The sequence below is a fragment of the Schistocerca americana genome, chromosome 1 (genome assembly GCF_021461395.2).
Source record: "Schistocerca americana isolate TAMUIC-IGC-003095 chromosome 1, iqSchAmer2.1, whole genome shotgun sequence".
NCBI lineage: Eukaryota > Metazoa > Arthropoda > Insecta > Orthoptera > Acrididae > Schistocerca > Schistocerca americana.
This window is the reverse complement of record NC_060119.1, coordinates 839,782,702-839,807,753: the sequence shown is the minus strand read 5'-3', so window position 1 is coordinate 839,807,753 and position 25,052 is coordinate 839,782,702. Positions and strand designations below refer to the sequence as shown.

The window sequence follows — 25,052 nt, the reverse complement described above, 5'->3', positions numbered from 1 at the left end:
CGCCCCTCGTATTTTACTTACAGGGTTTGAAAGTAACATTTCTAGTTTAATCTTTCTGTATGACTAAAAAAAAAGGCTATACTGAATATTATAAAAAATATGTAATACATTTTTTATAAAAGAATAAATATATTTTTAAGTTTCAATTTTTTCTTTGTAGTCATGCAGAAGCATAAAACAGAAGCAGTAATTTCAGATCCTGTAAGTAAAATAGACCTCCCATCACAGCTATAATTTTCCGACGTAAACAAAGATGTCAATCCCAAACATGGTGGACACTGCACTGATTTTGTGTAAAACACAGTAGGAAATATGTATACCTAACCAGTAATACGTTGTAAATATACATCTCGGGAAGTGTAGTATCCAAACAGAATTGTTAATCTTGCACAGAACAGCTGCAGCATCCGAACTGCTGTCCATGTTTTAATTATTTGCTGAAGATTCAATTATGTATTGCCCCAATTGAAGATCGGTTAAAGCCCGATATAAAAATAATGGGATGCAAAAATACTTGAAAAGTGCCTGGTTGCTGTATTTCTTAAAATACCATAGTCCACAGTCACGGAGCTCAACGACAAGTAAAATGGATGAATTGATGGGGAGAGTTTAAGAAGACGAATCTTTCACTGGGGAAGAAATAATTTAACTTTAAAGTAGCGTATGAGAATGAATATTTGTTTTTGAGAGTGACTGAAAGCGGCCAGCCACAGAATCGGTCGTCGATCCTCTGCGTATCTTCATGAATGTCTGACGTTGGAACCTCACTGTAGACAAGAAAAACGTGCTCAGCCTCCTGAAACTTCCGACGCTCCCGTTACGATGTGTTTCATTCTTCTGAAGTTAAGTATTTTTTATCTTGTGAGACCTTAGTTCCTCACGCCATACACAATGTTCAAGTAACTTACGGGAATTCAGCTGGATGACGTTGTCGTCTATGTATCCGAAGGAAAAAAAAAATTGCAGGATTCGGAGTCGGCTGCTGTGAAACCTGCGTGTTTTTCATAAGCGCAGACGATACTTTCGTTTTTGATCTCATGGCAGTGAGAATTTCATCGACTTTTTAGAACACCTGAATTCAATCCAACCGAATGTTTGTTTCACGATGGAGGTGGAAAAGGATGGGTGTCGTTCCTTCCTTGATGTGTTGATCAGGAGGGAAGATGGGTCAATGCGACTATCTCCACTAACCTAAGAAAATGGCGGGAAAGGAAAGTCACTTGGGCTACCTCCACTAACCTAAGTCATCGGACTGCCACCTTTTCCTAGGAACTGGCGGGAAGTTTGCATTTTGGAGGAAAGATAGGTCTGCATCTACATGTACGTGATTACTCTGCTATTCACAATAAAGTACCTGGCGGAGGGTTCAGTGAACCACCTTCAAGCTGTCTCTACACTGTTCCACTCTCGAACCGCGTGCGGGAAAAACGAACACTTAAATTTTTCTGTGCGAGCCCTGATTTCTCTTATTTCATCGTGATCATCGTTTCTCCCTATGTAGGTGGGTTACAACAGAATTTCTTCGCAATCGGAGGAGAAAACTGTTGACTGAAATTTCATGAAACGATCCCGCCGCAACGAAAAACGCCTTTGTTTTAACAAATGGCACTCCAATTCAAGTATCATGTCTGTGACACTATCTCCCCTGTTTCGCGATAATACAAAACGAGCTGCTCTTCTTTGTACTTTTTCGATGCCATCCGTTAGTCCCACCTGATGCGGATCCCACACTGCACAGCAGTACTCCAGAATAAGGCAGACAAGCGTGGTGTAAGCAGTCTCTTTAGTTTTTGAACCATTTATCATGCCAGTAAAGAACTAGTTGTGTTTCACAAGAATGATGTTTTCTAAATCCATGTTGACTGTTTTCTTCGAGTAATTCATAATGTTCGAACACAATATATGTTCCAGAATCCTGCTGCATATCGACGTTAATGATATGGGCCCGTAATTTAGCGGAATACTCCTACTACCTTTCTTAAATATTGGTGCGACCTGTGCAACTTTCCAGGCTGTGGTTACGGATCTTTCGTTGATCGAGCGGTTGTGCATGATCGTTAAGTATGGAGTTATCGCATCAGCATACTCTGGAAGGAACCTAATTTGTGTACTGTCTGGACCGGAAGGCTTGTTTTTATTAAGTAATTCAAGCTGCCTCACTACTCCGAGGATATCTACTTCTAAGTTACTCATGTTCTTGATTCGAATTTTGGAATATTTACTTAGTCTTCTTTGGTGAAGGAAATTCGGAAGGTGTGTTCCGTAACTCTGTCTTAGCAGCACTGTCATTGACATTACTTCCATTACTGTCGGGCAGAGAGGGCATTGATTGTGCCTAGCCGCTATCATACTTCACATACGACAGAATCCGTTTGGATTTTCTGCCAAATTCCGAGACAACGTTTCGTATGTTTTTTGTTGTTAATGCGCACTATTTTTTTTAAATCCGTCTTTTATTCTACATGTATGAAAGTTTTACAGTGTGTAGATACATCCTTTAGTAACAATATTTTCATTTCTCCACATAATTTCCATCCCTCTCAACTGGCCTTACGCCATCTTGGAACCAGCGCCTGTATACCCGCTCCGTAAAATTCTGGACCAACCTGGCAGCGTGCACAAGAGAGTCATGATCTTCAAACCTTGTTGCACGAAGAGATGATAGTCACATGGAGCCAGGTCTGGACTGTAAGGCGGGTGTTTCAGTGTTTTTTGTTGTTTTTCTTGTTTCTTTGTGAGCCACTGTCAACATCCTGGGAACCCACCTGGCACAAACCTTTTTTAACGCCAACACTTTCAGTGTTCTGCAAACACTTCCTTCCCCAACGTAGCGTGACAATTCGTTCACTGTGATGCGTCTGTCAGGAGTCGCCAATTCGTTAACTCTCTGCACATTGTCTGGATTGTGTGCAGTACGAGGCCTGCCGCTGCGAGGACGACCGTCAATATTGCCCAGCCCGCTTTTATCACGTAACCTGCTTGCCCACCGGCTAACTGTACTGCTATCGACAGCATCATCACCATACACCTTTTTCAACCTCTTGTGGATGTTTCCCACTGTCTCGCTTTCACAGCACAGGAATCCTATAACAGCACGTTGCTTCTGATGAACGTCAGGTGTAGCAGCCATCTTGAAGACATGCTGTGACGGCGCCACTCAGGGGAACAGGTTGAACTAAGTTTGAAAACAAGCGAGGAGGAGGAGGAGGAGGAGGAGGAGGAGGAGATTAGTGTTTAACGTCCCGTCGACAACGAGGTCATTAGAGACGGAGCGCAAGCTCGGGTGAGGGAAGGATGGGGAAGGAAATCGGCCGTGCCCTTTCAAGGGAACCATCCCGGCATTTGCCTGAAGCGATTTTAGGGAAATCACGCAAAACCTAAATCAGGATGGCCGGAGACGGGATTGAACCGTCGTCCTCCCGAATGCGAGTCCAGTGTGCTAACCACTGCGCCACCTCGCTCGGTCTCAAGCGGGTAGGATGTATCTACAAACCGTAAAACTTTCACACATGCAGAATGAAAACTGTATTTTTACAAAAATAGTGTGCATTTCTTTTAGAGTGACCCTTGTAGCAACGTGTACTGCTGTTTAAATATCTGCGGTTGTCGACGACGTTAGTGGGCAACATTCCTGTAAGTTATTTGAATCTTTCTTTGACTTACACGATATTCTTGGCTTCAGTTTCATTCTCATTGTAAGGAACTTTAAATTTGAGAATCTCGCAGTAACAGCAGGTGCGCCGAGTCAAGTGGCAGAAATCTGGAAAATCATTACGAAGTACTGTATGTTCAACGACGCAACCGCCAGTCCTCGGCACGCAGTGTTGTGCAGATATACCAGGAAAGAGGTGGCTAGCGCAGAGAGAGCAGCCAGCCTCGGCCGCCTTGGGGAGTGAGTGAGGTGTTGCCGGGAGGGTAGGGCGGCTGGAGAGAGGCGCTGGGCGTGTCCGCGGCCAGGGGTCGCGGTCGTGCCGGCCTCGCCGGGCCAGCGCTCGCCGACTCAGCCACATTTCTATCCGGCCAGCCACTGGGCGGACGCTCACTGCTCTGCCGATTACCTCGGCCAGGCCCCTTCTCCATTCCCGGCAAACCGCTTCATTACTGCCGTACTGGCCCTAATTCGTGCGGCGTTCTAGTTCACAGGAAGCCCTGTCAAAAATTATACGAAATATACATTTGAAGAGTTCGGAGTAGGTATTAAAATCCATGGAGAAGAAATAAAAACTTCGAGGTTCGCCGATGACATTGTAATTCTGTCAGAGACAGCAAAGGACTTGGAAGAGCAGTTGAACGGAATGGACAATGTCTTGAAAGGAGGATATAAGATGAACATCAACAAAAGCAAAACGAGGATAATTGAATGTAGTCGAGTTAAATCGGGTGATGCTGAGGAATTAGACTAGGAAATGAGACAATTAAAGTAGTAAAGTAGTTTTGCTATTTGGGGAGCAAAATAACTGATGATGGTCGAAGTAGAGAGGATATAAAATGCAGACTGGCAATGGCAAGGAAAGCGTTTCTGAAGAAGAAAAATTTGTTAACATAGAGTATAGATTTAAGTGTCAGTAAGTCGTTCCTGAAAGTATTTGTATGGAGTGTAGCCATGTATGGAAGTGAAATATGGACGATAAATAGTTTGGACAAGAAGAGAATAGAAGCTTTCGAAATGTGGTGCTACAGAAGAATGCTGAAGATTAGATGGGTAGATCACATAACTAATGAGGAGGTATTGAGTAGAATTGGGGAGAAGAGGAGTCTGTGGCACAACCTGACTAGAAGAAGGGATCAATTGGTAGTACATGTTCTGGGGCATGAAGGGATCACCAATTTAGTATTTGAGGGCAGCGTGGAGGATAAAAATCGTAGAGGGAGACCAAGGGATGAATACACTAAGCAGATTCAGAAGGATGTAGGCTGCAGTAGGTACTGGGGGATGAAGAAGCTTGCACAGAATAGAGTAGCATGGAGAGCTGCATCAAACCAGTCTCTGGACTGAAGACCACAACAACAACAACAACAACAACAACAACAACACATTTGAAGAGCCAAAGAAACTGGTACAGCTGCCTAATATGGTATAGGGTTCCCGCGAGCACGCGGAAGTGCCACAACACAACGTGGCATGAACTCGACTAATGTCTGAAGTAGCGCTGGAAGGAACTGACGGCATGAATCCTGCAGCGCTGTACATAAATCCGTAACGACACGAGAGGGTAGAGAAATCTTAAGAAACAGCATGTTGCGCAAGGCATCCCAGATATGCTCAATAATGTTGATGTCTGGGGAGTCTGGTGGCCAGCGGAATTTAAACTCTGAAGTGTGTTTCTGGAGCCATTCTGTAGCAATTCTGGACGTGCGGGGTGTCGCATTGTCCTGCTGTAATTGCCCATGTCCATAGGAATGCACACTGGACATGAATGGATGCAGGTGATCAGACAGAATCCTTACGTACGTGTCACCTATCAGAGTCGTATCTAGAAGTAGCAGATCACACCAGCTGGACACGCCCCGCACCATTACAGAGCTTCTGCCAGATTGAACAGCCTCTGCTGACATGCAGGATCCATGGATTCAGGAGGTTGTCTCCACACCCGTACGCGTCCATCCGCTCGACACAATCTGAAGCGAGACTCGCCCGACCAGCCAACATGTTTCCAGTCATCAACCGTCTGATGTCTGTGTTGACCGGCCCAGGCGAGGTGTAATGCTTTGTGTCGTGCATTCATCAACGGTACACGAGTGGCCCTTCGGCTCCGGAAGCCCATATCGATGTTGTTTCGTTGAGTGGTTCGCACGCTGACACTTGTGGATGCCGAGCGGTTCTAGGCGCTTCAGTCTGGAACCGAGCGACCGCTACGGTCGCAGGTTCGAATCCTGCCTCGGGCATGGATGTGTGTGATGTTCTTAGGTTAGTTAGGTTTAAGTAGTTCTAAGCTCTAGGGGACTGGTGACCTCAGAAGTTAAGTCCCATAGTGCTCAGAGTCATTTGAACCAATTTTGAACTTGTTGATGGCCCAGAATTGAAATATGCAGCAATTTGCGGAGGGGTAGCACTTCTGTCACTCTGAACGATTCTCTTCAGTCGTCGTTGGTCCCGCTCTTGCAGGGTTTTTTTTTGGCCGCAGCGATGTCGGAGATTTTATGTTTTACCGGAATCCTGATATTTACGGTACACTCGTGAAATGGTCGCACGGAAAAATCCCCATTTCATTGCTACCTCGTAGATGCTGTGTCCCATCGCTCACTTAAGTCTTGATAACTTGCCATTGTAGCAGCACTAACCGATCTGACAAATGCGTCAGACACGTGTCTCATATACTCATTGTCGACCGCAGCGCCATGTTCTGCCTGTTTACAGATCTGTGTATTTGAATACATATGCCTATACCAGGTTCTTTGGTGATTCAGTGTGTATTTGCAGTTGCGAATATGGACATCCGAAAATTTGTGGCGGACCAGGATTCGAACCCTGTTTCGCGCTTATCTACCGTTGCTTTTAGATTTTATTGTGATGTTAGACCAATTTCCCAGGAAGTCTTTCATTTTGCGTAGAGGTACGCCGTAGGGAGGAAAAGGATTTATTTCTTTTTGGTGTCAAGAAATTCACCCCAAGCATTTTTGATACATCATGTAATAAATTCTCCAAGGTAGCACCTCTTCTATAGCACATCATGAAATGAAAGCTTTATTTAAAGAGTAGAACGAAAATTTGTAGTAGCAAGTGAACGTGATCACTATTTTATAAAATGACTCACTCGGAAACGTCTTTCGCCTCAAATTTACGATATACCTTTGGTAATTCCAGTGAAAGTTTTCATCTTGCGTTGTCATCGTGATAACATAGAACGTTTTATCTCTAGAAGTTACCTTGTCATTGGTGCTCAAGAAAAACCATAAAGTGAATGGATGAGGCTATTGGAGTGTGAGAAAATTGCGACCTCCACTGGATGAAACAGACGACCACACAGTTTGCTGGCTATCAGCAGCAACCGACCATGCCACTTGTGCTAGTGGCGTATGCGTCACCCGCTCTCTCAAGGCCCCGGAGTAATAGCAGAAGGATGCTCGCATCGACGAACCCGCCCACACGGCGACATTCACACGCCTTCTTTTTCTGTCCTCCTCCTCCTGCGTTAAAGGTTCAGCTCGTGTTTATTTTAGCGCCTGGGTCAGAGTGGAGTTAGCTATTAGGCGTAGATTTAGCGGACGTAAAAAGTGTGCGAGTTGTTGCAGCGCGGTGTGACGTCACGGCCTGTCGAGCAGCCATTGCCAACGGCGCCTGGCCGCCAAGTGCGCGCCACACGGCAGTGGAAATAGCAACGTCCCTTTCTGGCTGCACCGGGCTGCTCCTACCCTGACAACCACATTAATATCACATTCGCCGGATTTCGGCCTGAACAGTCTATTTGGAGGAGCTACTCGATCGTAGAGGAGAAGTTTCGCCTTGCGGTTTCATGTTCCTATACGCTGTTGTAATAGCTCATCTTAAGTATTTCCTTTACTCATAAAAAAATGTTGAAGTGTGGGGAAATTGCGCACTACTGGCCATTAAAATTGCTACACCACGAAGATGACGAGCTGCAGACGCGAAATTTAACCGGCAGGAAGACGATGCTGTGTTATGCAAATGATAAGCTTTTCAGAGCATTCACACAAGGTTGGCGTCGTTGGCGACACCTACAACATGCTGACAAGAGGAAAGTTTCCAACTGATTTCTCACACACAAACAGCAGTTGACCGGCGTTGCCAGGTGAACTGATGTTATGATGCCTCGTGTAAGGAGGAGAAATGCGTACCATCGCGTTTCCGACTTTGATAAAGGTCGGATTGTAGCCTATCGCGATTGTGGTTTATCGTATCGCGACATTGCTGTTCGCGTTGGTCGAGATCCAATGACTGTTAGCAGAATATGGAATCGGTGGGTTCAGGAGGGTAATACGGAACGCCGTGCTGGATCCCAACGGCCTCGTATCACTAGCAGTCGAGATGACAGGCATCTTATCCGCATGGCTGTAACGGATCGTGCAGCCACGTATCGATCCTTGAGTCAACAGATGGGAACGTTTACAACAACCATCAGCACGAACAGTTCAACGACGTTTGCAGCAGCATGGACTATCAGCTCGGAGACCATGACTGCGGTTACCCTTGACGCTGCATCACAGACAGGAGCGCCTGCGATGGTGTACTCAACGACTAACCTGGGTGCACGAATGGCAAAACGTCATTTTTTCGAATGAATCCAGGTACTGTTTACAGCATGGTGATGGTCGCATCCGTGTTTGGCGACATCGCGGTGAACGCACTTTGGAAGCGTGTTTTCGTCATCGCCATACTGGCGTATCACCCGCCGTGATGGTATGGGGTGCTCATTGGTTACACATCTCGGTCACCTCTTGTTCGCATGGACTGCACTTTGAACAGCGGACGTTACATTTCAGATGTGTTACAACCCGTGGCTCTACCCTACATTCGATCCCTGCAAAACCCTCCATTTCAGCAGGATAATGCACGACCGCGTGTTACAGGTCCTGTACGGGCCTTTCTGGATATAGAAAATGTTCGACTGCTGCCCTGGCCAGCACATTCTACAGATCTCTCACCAATTGAAAACTTCTGGTCAATGGTGGTCGAGCAACTGGCTCGTCCAATACTACAGCCACTACTGTTGATGAACTGTGGTATCGTGTTGAAGCTGCATGGGCAGCTGTACCTGTACACGCCATCCAAGCTCTGTTTGACTCAATGCCCAGGCGTATCAAGGCCGTTATTACGGCCAGAGGTGGTTGTTCTGTGTACTGATTTCTCAGGATCTATGCACCCAAATTGCGTGTAAATGTAATCACATGTCAGTTCTAGTATAATATATTTGTGCAATGAATACCCGTTTGCCATCTGCATTTCTTCCTGGTGTAGCAATTTTAATGGCCAATGGTGTATATACCGATAAAGGTACGACCAATGCATCTCAGTTAAAAATGTTAGTCTTCACCTTAAAAGAGTGCTTGGCGTTCTGGATGGTGTAGAACTGGTACTAGATGGGCATGTCAGTCTCCACTGCTGAGGAAAGCAGCGTCAGTTAAGTAGTGTGGGTGTATATCAGTCGTTTGTATGCAGTCAGCGCAATGAAATGGGTCAGCTTTGATACTTGACACAATGGCAGAAAGGAACTATCGTGTTTGGACTTGCTCATTAGCTGCCCGATTTCTTGATGTATCAACGCCGACTATGCAGCGTGTCTACAAGGAAGGGCGTACCACTCTTAGCCATGTAATACGGCGTAAGAATTGTGTTAGTAAAAGGATCTTCATCGACAGGAACCGGAGACGTGCTCACTTGCATTGTGAATGACAGTCGGTTTCATACTCGATAGGAATAACTGCTGTCAAGAAATGCAGGTCCGTCTCAGATACTTTCCGACCGAACATTACGATGGAAGCAATATAACAATGGACGCTGGGTACTTCGCAAGTGGCAGTTGTTCATAGCACTACGTAATCTGCACGTCTTCGATGAGGCAAACAAGAGATAAACTGAAAACTAGTTCTACATTCAGTCTCCGCAAGTCACCTGACGGTGTGTGGCGGAGGGTACTTTGGGTACCTCAATCGGTTCTCCCTTCCATTCCAGTCTCGTATTGTTCGTGGAAAGAAAGATTGTCGGTATGCCTCTTTGTGGGCTCTAATCTCTCTGATTTTATCCTCATTGTCTCTTCGTGAGTTATACGTAGGAGGGAGCAATATACTGCTTGACTCTTCGGTGAAGGTATGTTCTCGAAACTTCAACAAAAGCCCGTACCGAGCTACTGAGCGTCTCTCCTGCAGAGTCTTCCACTGGAGTTTATCTAACATCTCCGTAACGCTTTCGCGATTATTAAATGATCCTGTAACGAAGCGCGCTGCTCTCCGTTGGATCTTCTCTCTCTCTTCTATCTACCCCATCTGATACGGATCCCACACCAGTGAGCAGTATTCAAGCAGTGGGCGAACAAGTGTACTGTAACCTACTTCCTTTGTTTTCGGATTGCATTTCCTTAGGGTTCTTCCAATGAATCTCAGTCTGGCATCTGCTTTACCGACGATTAATTTTACATGGTCATTGCATTTTAAATCACTCCTAATGCCTACTCCCAGATAATTTATGGAATTAACTGCTTCCAGTTGCTGACCTACTATATTGTAGCTAAATGATAAGGGATCTATCTTTCTATGTATTCGCAGCACATTACACTTGTCTACATTGAGATTCAATTGCTGTTCCCTGCACCATGCGTCAATTCGCTGCAGATCCTCCTGCGTTTGAGTACAATTTTCCATTGTTACAACCTCTCGATATACAACAGCATCATCCGCAAAAAGCCCCAGTGAACTTCCGATGTCATCCACAAGGTCATTTATGTATATTGTGAATAGCAACGGTCCTACGACACTCCCTTCGGCACACCTGAAGTAAGTCTTACTTCGGAAGACTTCTCTCCATTGAGAATGACATGTTGCATTCTGTTCTCTAGGAACTCTTCAATCCAATCACACAATTGGTCTGATAGTCCATATGCTCTTACTTTGTTCATTAAACGATTGCGGGGAACTGTATCAAACGCCTTGCGGAAGTCAAGAAACACGGCATCTACCTGGGAACCCGTGTCTATCGCCCTCTGAGTCTCGTGGACGAATAGCGGGAGCTGGGTTTCACACGACCGTCTTTTTCGAAACCCATGCTGATTCCTACAGAGTAGATTTCTAGTCTCCAGAAAAGTCATTACACTCGAACATAATACGTCTTCCAAAATTCTACAACTGATCGAGATATAGGTCTATAGTTCTGCACATCTGTTCGACGTCCCTTCTTGAAAACGGGATGAGTCACAATGCCTGCATAGTACTAGGGACGGAAAGTTGGCTGAAACCTGATGTAAACAGTAATGAAATTCTAAACTCAGATTGGAATGTATACTTCTGTGACAGCCTCCAAATGATCTTAATGTGATAGCACCACAATATGGCTTTCCTACATACACTCTGTATCACCTTGTTGATGGGAACTGTGCTGTGGAGTCAAACTAATCGCCGTTTAGCACCTTCTCACACGGCGCCACGCGTCGAGTGCAACGACAGACAAATAAAGCGTCTAATCCGCAGTGTGTGAAATGTGTTGTTCAGGCCGTACCATGATTTGGGCCGACTAATTCAGGTTACCGTGAACATGAACCACGGCGTTGAAATAAATATACTCGGTGAAGAAGTGTTGTCCATCTTGTACATCTTCATGATGGGCACTCTGTGGCACTCAAGTATTCCAGTATTAATAGCCGTGTTCACAGGGCTGTACGTCAATGTTCCTGGCTTGACGAACACTTAGCTACCCTATCGCATTTCGACTGGCCCGCTAAGTTACCTCATCTTAATTCCGCAGTAAATGTATTGGGCTATTTGGAATAGCGGATGAAATATAGCAGTCAACATCCTCGCAATTTGGTAAGTCTACCGCGGGATCTAAGTATCAAAAGATTAGTTTCAGCAGGATGCAGCATACCTGAAGAAACTTGTGGACTCTTCTTCCTCACCGAATGGAGGCAGTTATCCAAAACTAGACGCGTAGTTAGACGGTATTAGCGCCCGATGTGCATGTAATAGACGTAACTGGTGCCCAAGTGATCGTAATGAAACGTGCCGGTTTTTAGCACGGTTCCCGCACTGCCGTTGTCGGGCCGAGTACCGCTTCTCGGCGGCGTGTAGCGGTCGGCGGCTCGGCTGCTGGCTGCTGAGCAGGCGTGGCGTCCGCCGCAGATGGGGCCGGCAGATAGCCGCGGCTTTCCCCGCGTGACCCCGCCCTCGCCCTGCCGCCGCCGCCGCCGCCGCCGCCACACGCCTACCCGCTCCGAACACACCGAAGCCGCTCACCGCTGCCACCGCCCGGCGCGCCTGACAGCCTCCCGTGTAACGTTCTACGTACTCCAGCCGCGTTAAATAAAATACACGACGTTTCTAGAATTACACCCCTCTTCAGGATGTAAGCTCACATCTTTCTCTTCAGCACACCTGCTGCTTCCAGAGTCTGTTATAGTTCGCATCTTCCCCTCTGTTGCTCCCTGACTTGATCGCTGTGCGGGTAGGAATCGTTAAAAACCTTTATCACCTTGGGGAAAAAGACTTCAAGCTGCGATCCTCAAATTTGGCAGAGGTGTTAGACCTCTATATGTTAGGCGTTCAATGCGAGAAATTTCAACCATGGATAACTTGGCGGAGACGTAGATTGTAGAAGTCTGTGTTTTGGCTGTTCAGGAAACCTTCCACCTCGAAAATACCTCGTCGTTTTTCTGAAAATACCGTGTGATCAAAAAGTCAGTATAAATTTGAATCAGTATAAATTTGAAAACTTAATAAACCACGGAATAATAGATAGAGGGGTAAAAATTGACACACGTGCTTGGAATGACACGGGGTTTTATTAGAACAAAAAAAAACAAAGTTCGCAAAATGTCCGACAGATGGCGCTGGTCAGCAAAACGTCAGTGACTGCGCATGACAATCGTGTATAAAAGGAGCTGTCATGAGAGAGAGAATCAGATGCGCCAGCAGTCGCAGCATGTTGACGTTACCTGAAAAAGGCGCTTTTAGTGAAGCTGTATTATCAGAATGGGGAATGTGCTAGTTCAGCGTTACGATCCTATCCCCATAGGAAGGGGATTCGAACGGGTAGAGGTCCGTTGACAAATGCAGCTGTAGCGAGAATGATTTCGAAGTTCGAAGCCACGGGTTGTTTAGACAACAGACCCCGTAGTGGCCGACCGAGCACAAGGCGTGATGCTGCTGAGACGGTTCAGGAAGAAATGGAGATTGTAGCTGGTTCGTCTATGCACGGGGAAGTCAGCGCTCGTGCAGTCGCACGTCGCACCGGCATTCCATACACTACTGTTTGGTTGGCACTTGGGCGTACCCTCCGATGCTATCCGTACAAAATCCATCGCCATCATGAACTGTTACATGGCGATTTAGTGAAGCGGAAGGCATTTGCGGTGTGGGCGTTTCAAAAGATGGCGAAAGATGACGATTGGTTGAGTAATGTGTTGTGGACCGACGAAGCTCATTTCACGCTCCAAGGGTCTGTCAACGCCCACAGCTGCAGAATTTGGGCTACCGAAAATCCTAGAACTGTCGTGGAAACTTTTATTTTTTCTTCGAGGAAATGCGTGATTCTGGTTTTGTAACTGCTACCGTGAGGGGTGAGATGTACGCCGATATGTTACAGAATCGCATCATCCCCAGCCTGGCTGATAAACACTTGCTGAAACGTACGATGTTTATGCAGGATGGCGCTCCACCCCGTATTGCTAGACGCGTGAAAGATCTCTTGCGCGCGTCGTTTGGTGATGATCGTGTGCTCAGCCGCCACTTTCGTCATGCTTGGCCTCCCATGTCCCCAGACCTCAGTCCGTGCGACCATTGGCTTTGGGGTTACCTGGTTTTCGTCTCTAGGGTTGCTGAAAGACATCATCCGACACCAATGCCTCACCATAAGTCCGGACATGCTTTACAGTGCTGTTCACAACATTATTCCTCGACTACAGCTATTGTTGAGGAATGATGGTGGACATTTTGAGCATTTCCTGTAAAGAACATCATCTTTGCTTTGTCTTACTTTGTTATGCTAATTATTGCTATTCTGATCAGATGACGCGCCATCTGTCGTACATTTTTTGAACTTTTGTATTTTTTTGGCTCTACTAAAACCCCTTGTCATTCCAAGCATGTGTGTCAATTTTTACCTCTCTGTCTACATTATTCCGTGACTTATTCAGTTTTCAAATTTATATTCACTTTTTGATCACCCAGTACTTGCTATGCAATGGTTTCTTCAGCCGAAGTAAGAGGAGGAAGTCACCGGTTGGCGTGTCAGGAAAATGATAGCCAAAAGGCGTCGCTTGTGTGATACTGTCCCGTGGAGAATACGCCAGGGCCATGTCGTGGAGCACAAACACCCCCTTGGACAGATTTGTACGATGCTTTGTCTTGATAGCCGTCCGTAATGTCTTCAGGACATTTCGGTAGTATACTCGTGTGACTGCCTCAAAATGAGCTTAATGTGACAGCACCACAGTGTGGCAGTCCCTACATACACTGTGTATCACCTTGTTGTCCACAGCTGGTGGTCTAGCGGCTAGTGTTGCTGCCTCTGGATCACGGCGTCCTAGGATTGCTTCCCGGCCGGGTTTGGGATTTTCTCTGCCCGGGGACTGTGTGTCTGTGCTGCCCTCATCATTTCTTCACGATTATTCGTGATAGTGGCTAGATTGGGCGTGTAAAAAAAAATTGGCCTGTGTAAAAATTGGGACCTTGTATGGTCGCTGACGATAGCGCAGTTGAGCGCCCACAAGCCCAACACCACCACCACCTTGTCCTATGATGGTTGGGTTTTCGCCTTATTCGGCGTTGGTGAATCCACAAGTTTGTACTGGTTGCTTTCCTCCTTCGTGTTGGCGTCATAGTGGTTCATAGATATCTCGCCTATGGTGATCAGGCGGCTAAAGGATTCTGGATTGTCCCGACACAGCTGCAACATTTCAGCTGCTGCCTCATTTCCGTGGGGTGAGGAAACCCGGAACTCGACGGGCAGTGTCCATGTCGTCCAAGACGTTGAAAACTCATTTTCACTTTTTCCACTATCACATCGATTGTGATACGCCGTTCGTGGAGTACCAGGGTCTCCAGTTCTCTTCAGATTCCTGGTTCTTAACAGAGAGATGGCCTGCCACGCTATTCTTTTTCATTGGGGCTTGTTTCACCACACTGCAAACATCTGAGGCATGTAACCGCTGTGTGACGTGATGGTGCTTTGTTGCTATACACTTCTACCAACTCAGCATGCACTGTTGTTCCCCTTCAAATGCAGAAAACAAATAACCGCACGAAAGCTGCATCTAACAAGACTTCGGACCACCACCAACTCCGCTTTATAAATGAACTCCCGCAGTTTTCTTATGATTCTTCCAGTGGCGAGCTGCGCCATTGTTGCTTGAGAATTTTATTGTGTACAAAGCAAAAAGCTTAGCATTGTTTTGAATTAAAACCACTTTATTTGACTAAATATAATTTTGTACACGATTAGCTAGACTTTCGCAACTTGTAAGGCAATAACTTGTACTTGGTTTGAGCCACATCTGGAATTAGTTTCACGATCTTTGGTCAAAAATAACCGTCAGTAATTGTCATAGGGGGTTTTTCACACCAATTCGGTGAACGTTGGGTTGGTTTCTCACTGTCTCATGATTTTCAATGTAGAAAAGTCTTCTTTCGTCTTTTGTGGCTGTGAGCTGCACTACAGTGGTACGGGGATTTTATTGGGCACAAAGACTGCAAAAAAGAGCTGATTCCGTAATGTTATTTTTTCGAGGTGATAATTACTACTTCGACTACGCCTCGCGCTTCTGGATGTTCTAGCGCAGGCGACCACCCTGCCCGTATTTCTGAAGAACCACTCTGTTTCTGTTATACCCATATATTGAACTCTTGACACCCTGCTGGATTATAATGTTCCAAATACCTCTACTTGTTTTCCCGTGCGATTTTCTCACCGCCTGTGTTTCAGTGCGACACAATGTAGTACACAGAGACTCACGCTTTTTGTACATTATTTGACAACTGCCTGCTGATGTTCAGCAGGGGCAGAGCAGTCTGCTTCTTTAAGACTGCCTTGATACATGTACTTCGTTTCACTTTGCTTCCTACGTAGTATCACAGAAGTTCTTGCTCTTCTTTTTATGCTATTTCTTTTGACAGTGCTAATTACTTTTGCCATTTTTTAATCCTAAAGTACACTCCTTCCTAGAAAGCGTGTCATTGCACTTGACAATTATCGTGACTATTATCTCCATGTAGCGCTTGAGACCTCCGTGAAACGGATGGCATTTTCTTTTCTTTGAGACGAGAATCATGCGGCCGATTGATTCTGCACAACTTCCTTCTGAGTGCGGCATGGATGCTGGCCTTCATCGCTATACCCAAGTGGTAAAGGTGAAATTATCTAACTTGAACAAAGTTTGTCTGCGCAAAGCTTCCCACCCGGCTCTGAAAGCTTTGTCCCAGTCTTTTGACTGGCGTGTCAGCCAGTGGGTTTCTACTAGTAACCATCATCACACTATAAAAGTTCTTATATTAGAAACCTTTCCAGTACGCCGCGTCTTGCAGCTCTCAAATATTGGGAAAAGCCATTTTAGGAGGTGCTGTTATTTTCTGCGTGACTAGCCACGCATTTTGTATTTAGGAAATGCTTCGTGTAGACAGTTATATTTGTCGTCACACTTGAGTGTATCTCAGCTCTTCATTATCCAGCATGATGTGATCCACGTGACAACGATATTTTATATACAATGGAAGATTTGTTCTCATAGAACTACAATGTATGCCACGCTGACTTACGCATCGTAGGTGCTATCGTAATTTGGAAATTTGTGATAAAGTCTTATGGGACCAAACTGCTGAGGTCATCGGCCCCTAAGCTTACACAGTATTTAATCTAACTTAAACTTACGCTAAGGACGACACACACACACACACACACACACACACACACACACACACACACACACACACACACACACACACGCCCGAGGGAGGACTCTCCGACTGGGGAAGCTATGCTATCGTAATTATGCCGCATGTGTAATGACGTAAATAGAACTGTCCATTCCAAACATACCCTAAATATAAAATACGTGTCTTGTAAAAATTGGCAAAGTCCGAAACTAGTCACCCAGTAAATAAATATCAGCTTTTCTATTAAACATTTAAAAATGTGTTTCCTTCAGTTTATATATTGTGTGTCATGACATGTCTTACGAATATGGCAATATTATTAAGACATCCTCATCAGACTCGCTGAACGTCAAAAGAACTAACAGGTATGTTTTCTCAACGGATGGAGTGTGATGATGTGAAACCGCACTTGTAACTGTGTAATTGATGCGGCTGTATTAAACACATTGTCCCACTGAATTGTAAATAATACGAACTGAACAGAGTAGTTCATATTCTGTGAAGAGGCTACCAAACGAAACCAGTAGTGGTAATAAAGGAGGTCATCTAAACTGTGTGGGATTTCGTGAAATAAACAACAGCGATCAGAGGTTTTGCGAAGAGGAAGTAATATGCAGATGTATGGCGGAAGGGGGCAGGGAGATGCCAGTGTCTTATTACTGAGGCAAAAGCCAATCTATCTGTAGCCACAACGTTAATACTATGACGTAATGTAGTTCAGACACTTAGTACTCCTGTGAAATGGTAATTATGTTCCCTTTCGTGGGCCGATACTGTGAAAAGGTCCCTTTGTAGAGATCTGAATTGTGTTTTATCCCAGGCACGTGTATATTTTCTGCAGCAGCGTTATGCCGTGATAGCTTTAGTTGAAAACGGTTTTAAAACTGAGTGTTGTGATTTAGATATGGTAAGTTTTGCGTTTTGGCACTAAGAACTTTTTTTTTACAGTTTAATATTCATACTTAATCATAGCTAACACTTGGTTCAAGAATCATGAATAAAGGTTGTATACCTGGAAGAATCCTGGAGATACTAAAAGGTATCAGATAGGTTACATAATGGTAAGACAGAGATTTAGGAACCAGGTTTTAAATTGTAAGACATTTCCAGGGGCAGATGTGGATTCTGATGGATTCTGACCACAATCTATTGGTTATGAACTGCAGATTGAAACCGAAGAAACTGCAAAAAGGCGGAATTTAAGGAGATGGGACCTGGATAAATTGAAAGAACCAGAGGTTGTAGAGAGTTTCAGGGAAAGCATAAGGGAACAATTGACAGGAATGGGGGAAAGAAATACAGTAGAAGAAGAATGGGTAGCTCTGAGGGATGAAGTAGTGAAGGCAGCAGAGGATCAAGTAGGTAAAAAGACGAGGGCTAATAGAAATCCTTGTGTAACAGAAGAAATATTGAATTTAATTGATGAAAGGAGAAAATATAAAAATGCAGTAAATGAAGCAGGCAAAAAGGAATACAAACGTCTCAAAAATGAGATCGACAGGAAGTGCAAAATGGCTAAGCAGGGATGGCTAGAGGACAAATGTAAGGATGTAGAGGCTTATCTCACTAGGGGTAAGATTGATACTGCCTACAGGAAAATTAAAGAGACCTTTGGAGAAAAGAGAACCACTTGTATGAATATCAAGAGCTCAGATGGCAACCCAGTTCTAAGCAAAGAAGGGAAGGCAGAAAGGTGGAAGGAGTATATAGCGGGTTTATACAAGGGCGACGTACTTGAGGACAATGTTATGGAAATGGAAGAGGATGTAGATGAAGATGAAATGGGAGATAAGATACTGCGTGAAGAGTTTAACAGAGCACTGAAAGACCTGAGTCGAAACAAGGCCCCGGGAGTAGACAACATTCCATTAGAACTACTGATGGCCTTGGGAGAGCCAGTCATGACAAAACTCTACCATCTGGTGAGCAAGATGTATGAGACAGGCGAAATACCCACAGACTTCAAGAAGAATATAATAATTCCAATCCCAAAGAAAGCAGGTGTTGACACATGTGAAAATTACCGAACTATCAGTTTAATAAGTCACAGCTGCAAAATACTAACGCGAATTCTTTACAGACGAATGGAAAAACTGGTAGAAGCGGACCTCGGGGAAGATCAGTTTGGATTCCGTAGAAATGTTGGAACACGTGAGGCAATACTAACCTTACGACTTATCTTAGAAGAAAGATTAAGAAAAGGCAAACCTACGTTTCTGGCATTTGTAGACTTAGAGAAAGCTTTTGACAACGTTAACTGGAATACTCTCTTTCAAATTCTAAAGGTGGCAGGGGTAAAATACATGGAGCGAAAGGCTATTTACAATTTGTACAGAAACCAGATGGCAGTTATAAGAGTCGAGGGGCATGAAAGGGAAGCAGTGGTTGGGAAAGGAGTGAGACAGGGTTGTAGCTTCTCCCCGATGTTATTCAATCTGTATATTGTGCAAGCAGTAAAGGAAACAAAAGAAAAACTCGGAGTAGGTATTAAAATTCATGGAGAAGAAGTAAAAACTTTGAGGTTCGCCGATGACATTGTAATTCTGTCAGAGACAGCAAAGGACTTTGAAGAGCAGTTGAACGGAATGGACAGTGTCTTGAAAGGAGGATATAAGATGAACATCAACAAAAGCAAAACGAGGATAATGCAATGTAGTCAAATTAAATCGGGTGATGCTGAGGGGATTAGATTAGGAAACGAGACACTTAAAGTAGTAAAGGAGTTCAGCTATTTAGGGATTAAAATAACTGATGATGGTCGAAGTAGAGAGGATATAAAATGTAGACTGGCAATGGCAAGGAAATCGTTTCTGAAGAAGAGAAATTTGTTAACATCGAGTATAGATTTAAGTGTCAGGAAGTCGTTTCTGAAAGTATTTGTATGGAGTGTAGCCATGTATGGAAGTGAAACATGGACGATAACCAGTTTGGACAAGAAGAGAATAGAAGCTTTGGAAATGTGGTGCTACAGAAGAATGCTGAAGATAAGGTGGGTAGATCACGTAACTAATGAGGAGGTATTGAATAGGATTGGGGAGAAGAGAAGTTTGTGGCATAACTTGACTAGAAGAAGGGATCGGTTGGTAGGACATGTTTTGAGGCATCAAGGGATCACAAATTTAGCATTGGAGGGCAGCGTGGAGGGTAAAAATCGTTGAGGGAGACCAAGAGATCAATACACTAAGCAGATTCAGAAGGATGTAGGTTGCAGTAGGTACTGGGAGATGAAGAAGCTTGCACAGGATAGAGTAGCATGGAGAGCTGCATCAAACCAGTCTCAGGACTGAAGACCACAACAACAACAACAACTCATACTTTTAAACAATTGTTCAGATAATCCTGTATTCGGAAATTCTGATATCACAAGTGACCAGTAAAGGTTTCTACAGGAGACTGTTCACGCTGTATAATTTCTAGTTATGTGATTGGACCTTCAAAGTTTTCAGAATGCAGTCACGTCATAACATTAGTGTGCGGGTTGTTACCTTGTCTCACTAAGTGTTTATGTAAACAATCTCTTTGGTATGTTAGTTTAGAAAGCTGATCGGCGCCTCGCCGCAAATATTTCCTCTCCCTGCCATGATGTAAGTAATTCGCGTAGCGAAATCACTCGATTCACATACCATCGCCACATAGACGGCGGCAGCAGACTTTGTTTTGCAACTTCTCGCAAGAAAAGCAGACAGAACGTTAGATTTATAAATCGACCCCATACGCTGCTAAAATGACGACACTATTAGTCAACCTTTGGATTGTAATTTACGACACTTCACCATATTCATTGATTCGTAGGAGTGCCGTGTGTGTGGAACGGACAAAGTGCAGTTTTTCTCCATCTTTGTTCCCATCCCCTCAAAATCTTCACATGTAATTCCTCTACTCCGTATTTCATTGTTTTATCTTACATGTTTTCTTGAGACGGCCTTTATTTGTCTCCACTTACTCTCATTGTATACTTAAATTTGTTGTCTCTAAATTGGGAGAGAGAATGCTCGTTCGATGATAAGTGAGCCGGCGCGTGTATTAGACGCTCCTCCTCGAGCTATGACGTAACCATAGAAAGACAGATCTTCACTCGCACAAGCGGTTACAGTTTTCATGAAAGCACGAACAGCCGTTTCTCACTAGTGAGAGCATCGTCCGGCTGCTTGGTCCGTATAACTGTTCCACTAAACAAAGGCGCTGTTCTGGGCCTATGCTAATCCCGACACATTCCTTGCGCCCGAGTCTTTCTCGGCAGGGAGCCACCGTAGCTGTCGGGCCGCGTCGCCTTCCCTAGTGTAAGCAATTCATTTACGACTGTTTCCGTGACCGGTTCGAGTCCCGCTTATGGGAATTATGCCCTCTTTATGGCCTCTCTTAGGCAATATTTCAGTGCCGTATGCGTCCGTGCGCAGCGGGAAACCGCTTCTCGTACGCACACATTATCTTGAGTACCCCTAACCACGTGCACATACGGGCCGAACAGTATTCTGTCGAGGCTGCAATACAGAATCATAAGTTTCTGTAGCAGGCGGCTGAGGTGGTGATGTGGGCGGACTGGAATGGGAAAGTGTTTGCGGGCAGCTGCAACTATTGTAACAACTTCTGTTCAGTTACAGTTTCGAAAATCGTGATCCACAATATGATGAACCCACTGTTATAATTACCAAGGACTTGAATTGGGATCATGACACAGAAACCTTTGTGCAGAAGGCGAACGAAAGTTTGCGTTCTATTAGCAGAACACTTTGAAGATAAAGATGAAAAAAAATGCACTAAAGAGACTCCCTACACTATGCTTATCCATCCTCTGCTAGAGTATTGCTGCGTGGTGTGGGATTCTTATCGGATAGGACTGACAGCGGACAGTGAAATAGTTTAAAGAAGGGATGTTCGCTTTATATTATCACGAAATAGGGAATAGTGTGCCACGGATATGATATGTAATTTGTGGCGGCAGTCAACAAAACAAAGATGCATTTAGCTTAGACGAGGTCTTTTCGACAAATAATAGGCGACTGAGGTAACGTTGAGGCCGAACTGCAATGTGAAAGTGTTTGCGGCCACCTATGTCTGCAACTTTCTCTTCGTAACGAGAAAATATTTTGTTGGCTCCCACCAACATAAGGAGAAATGGCCATCGTAGTAAGGTAAGAGAAATCAGAGCTTGCACGGAAATGTTCAGGTGTTCATTTTTTCCGACGTCCACCTCGAGCTTGGAACGATCGAGAAATATTCCGAAAGTGTTTCTACGAACCCTCTGCCAAGAACTTGGGTGAACTGCAAAGCATTCATATAGACGTAGATTTCGTAGTTGCTCATTGTTGAAGTTTTCCTTCTCATCTAAATAGTCACATACGTCATCCCACTGCTAATCATTTGCAGATGTGTAGGAAATTGAGAGGTATTTCGTCGTTTTGTTACGAACAGAGAAATTTTCTGTACCGCCTCGCATTTCGTCTATGACTCGTTAAAAACAGTTACGTAAATAGTGTAACGCTGCAAACTAAAATCAACATAGTCACTTGGTTCTATCTCTGCCTCCATGTGGCTTGTACATTTCCATTAATCCGAAAATACATACTTGCTTAAAATATTTTCTAACAGTTGTTAAACCTGTTTGTGTTTTTTATCTGATGGAGTGATTTTTTTCTGTCTTGCAGCAAAAGATCTCGTTCTGGTTTGCGACTGGAGGAGCGGGGTTTTGCCTGAGTCGAGCGCTGGCGCTCAAGATGATGCCCGTCGCGAGGTAAGTTCATCCATTACTGAAATATTAGTAATCAAAAGCTGCGGAAGGCATGTGACTGCGTAATTTACTTAAGGTGATTAAGTGGTGACATAAATAGCTCCCATTGCCCATCTCAGTGCCAGTAAACTTTTGATACGAATTTTATTTTGTGCGTCCAAACGAAGAGAGACCGGTTGTAATCATTCGTACGACTGATATCGAGATCAGCTTCTACACAGTACAAAGATTGCGTTAATGATGGAAGAGTGCACATGGTAAAATAGTGCTGACGCAAGAAAATTCAAGCACGTAAGCGAATAGAATATCAAAATCGTTAGACATACTGTCATTTCGTAACGTCTCATTTCCTGGCCACACCTTTGTGCTAGTCCTGTGGCTGTGGTATTCGTCAGAGACAGTGTGCTGTTCCCCAGTCTGGAGGTGATGGACTTGTTTTTCTACAGTCATCTGAAAAGGTTGTCACCAGAGCTTACACGTTTGCTTGAGAGGATTGTGATTTACCGTGATGGCCAGTATTTTCCGATGCCCTTTGCAAAGAAACTTCAAACGTTTCGCCAGCAATCAGTGATAATAGCAGGAGCAGGAAATGGCCAGCGAAAAGACTGCATTCTGCTCCTGGTTCTGACTGGACGGAGTGCCTTAAAGTTCAACAATTTTGTGGAGCGTATTGGGAGCTCGTGAAATCTGAGGAGCCACCCGGAAGTCCTCTCGGGATATAGAAGTCGTGTGGCCTCTGTGCGCGGAGCTAACGTTTGCGAAGTGTTTCGGAAGTCAGGGTAAGGTGATCAACTGAGTTATGTCGTGCTGTGCAGAAAATGGAGAGAATACGCAGTGCATCGGCTTGGTTTTCGAGTGGAGTCATTCCGATTTTCTAAGCGTATGTTACCTGTAAGTGAATGTGCACGATAGGCAGAGTTCTTAAGTCGGATCGTAGAGCCAGTAGCTAGCTGGATAGTTCTATCTTAGTGAAAGATACGGACTGGGCGAGGTATGAGAGAAGCCTTTTAATTATTTTTGTCTCTGTGGAAATTCAAGAGATGTTCAGTGTGAGTTTTTCCTTTATTGACACTGAAGTTATGTGAAAATTATCAGCGGAAAAGCTGTTAAAAGCCAGTTGGAGGCTGTGTACATATTCCATTCCAGTGGCCGGGTCTCTGTATCTTTATGAAAGTGGTTGGGTTGCTTCAGGACTTTTAAGCCCTTGCCGTACTTGGATGAGTGCGGTTCGTAGAAACAAATGCGGACCAAACGTAAAAATTAAGAGTCACACTCGTGGAAACGAAAGTCGGGCCAAACTTTTTCAGAGTTGGGTATTGCTCTATTCAGGATGTACATTAACCAGAAAACAATAGAAGTACAAAGAAAGAAAGCATGTGTTGATTAGCATGTAAATAAAGCAGAAGTAATGTTAAGTGTCCAATTGCCGGAGAAACCATCACTAAGTGAAACACCACCTCTGCTCCAAGCACAATATTGGGGCCCCTTTTCACAAAACATGGGAAAGCATGAAGAGGCGCTAGATGTACCACAACTCTTTCGAAACTACCATGCCATGTACGATTACCAATTTTTAGAATTATAGGTATTTTCCTATTAGAAATTCATTCGAAGTGAGTATTTCTTCAAGTAATTACATTTTTTATTGACAGTAACTACGGTTATACGTCGTGTTATTACATTTCTCCTGAAAAAGTCACACCTGAAGAAGCCCACGAAGACTTTGATTTCTATTGAAGTGTTGTCTCCGTGTAAAAATTTATGTTTTGAAGTATTATTTGAAATATTGTATTACAGAAATGTATATTAATAAGGAACAAGAATTAAATTAGTTTATGCCTACAAGGGCAGCGTCACGTGATACAAACCTGTAGCTACGTAACAGGTATACTCATGTCGATTTGTATTGCGAGTGTGTCACGCATCGCGCTGTCCCGTTTCGGCTGCGTGGTTTCCAGTCGCTTGGGAACGGATTTTGTCGAATTGAATGGAACAGCAAGGGATTAATTAACGACTTTGGAGTGCTGAGAAGTTTTAACAGTTGCTGGTTAAAGCGAGGCTGGCGACCCATATTTCAATTGCTTCTACATGCATAGCTGTGCATAGAATTAATCCAGGTCCGCTAGTAAATCCGCGGAGCGGTACATCACATAATTTATCTCGCGCGCTGCATATCGCCAAGATTACGTGGATTCTGACTATGACCAGAGCCGGCCGGTGTGGCCGTGCGGTTCTAGGCGCTTCAGTCTGGAACCACGTGACCGCTACGGTCGCAGGTTCGAATCCTGCATCGGGCATGGATGAGTGTGATGTCCTTAGGTAAGTTAGGTTTAAGTAGTTCTAAGTTCTAGGGGACTGATGACCTCAGAAGTTAAGTCCCATAGTGCTCAGAGCCATTTGAACCGTTTTGAACTATGACCAGAGTTTGTTTTCGCGTAGCACTACGGAAGCTCCGAGGCGCAGACGAAAGGAACGTTAGCAAACTTTCTGAATACGCTCACCAATGAGACACACTGGAAGCAGACATAAGGTACCTTGCAATGAAATCCATCACACTGTAAATAAAATACAATGAGGTCACTAAAGTTATGGGACAGCGCACATATACTGACGTCGCATGCAAAAGGTATAAAGGGGTAGTGCATTGGCGGAGCTGTTATTTGTACTCAGGTGAGTCCTGTGAAAAGGTTTCCGACGTGACTATGGCCGCACGGCGGCAATTAACAGACTTTGAACGCCGAGTGATAGTTGGAGAGCTAGACGCATGGGACATTCCATTTCGGAAATTATT

At 44.5% G+C, this 25,052-nt stretch overlaps 1 protein-coding gene across 1 annotated transcript in view; it reads left to right on the top strand.

Annotated features, from left to right (window-relative positions):
* Positions 1-25,052, top strand: part of LOC124613230 (fringe glycosyltransferase) — a 656,670-nt gene that overhangs the window by 580,994 nt on the left and 50,624 nt on the right. Inside the window, exon 7 of the mRNA XM_047141908.1 lies at positions 22,179-22,264. Coding sequence (XP_046997864.1) covers positions 22,179-22,264 — 86 coding nt within the window. The remainder of the gene's footprint in view (positions 1-22,178; positions 22,265-25,052) is intronic.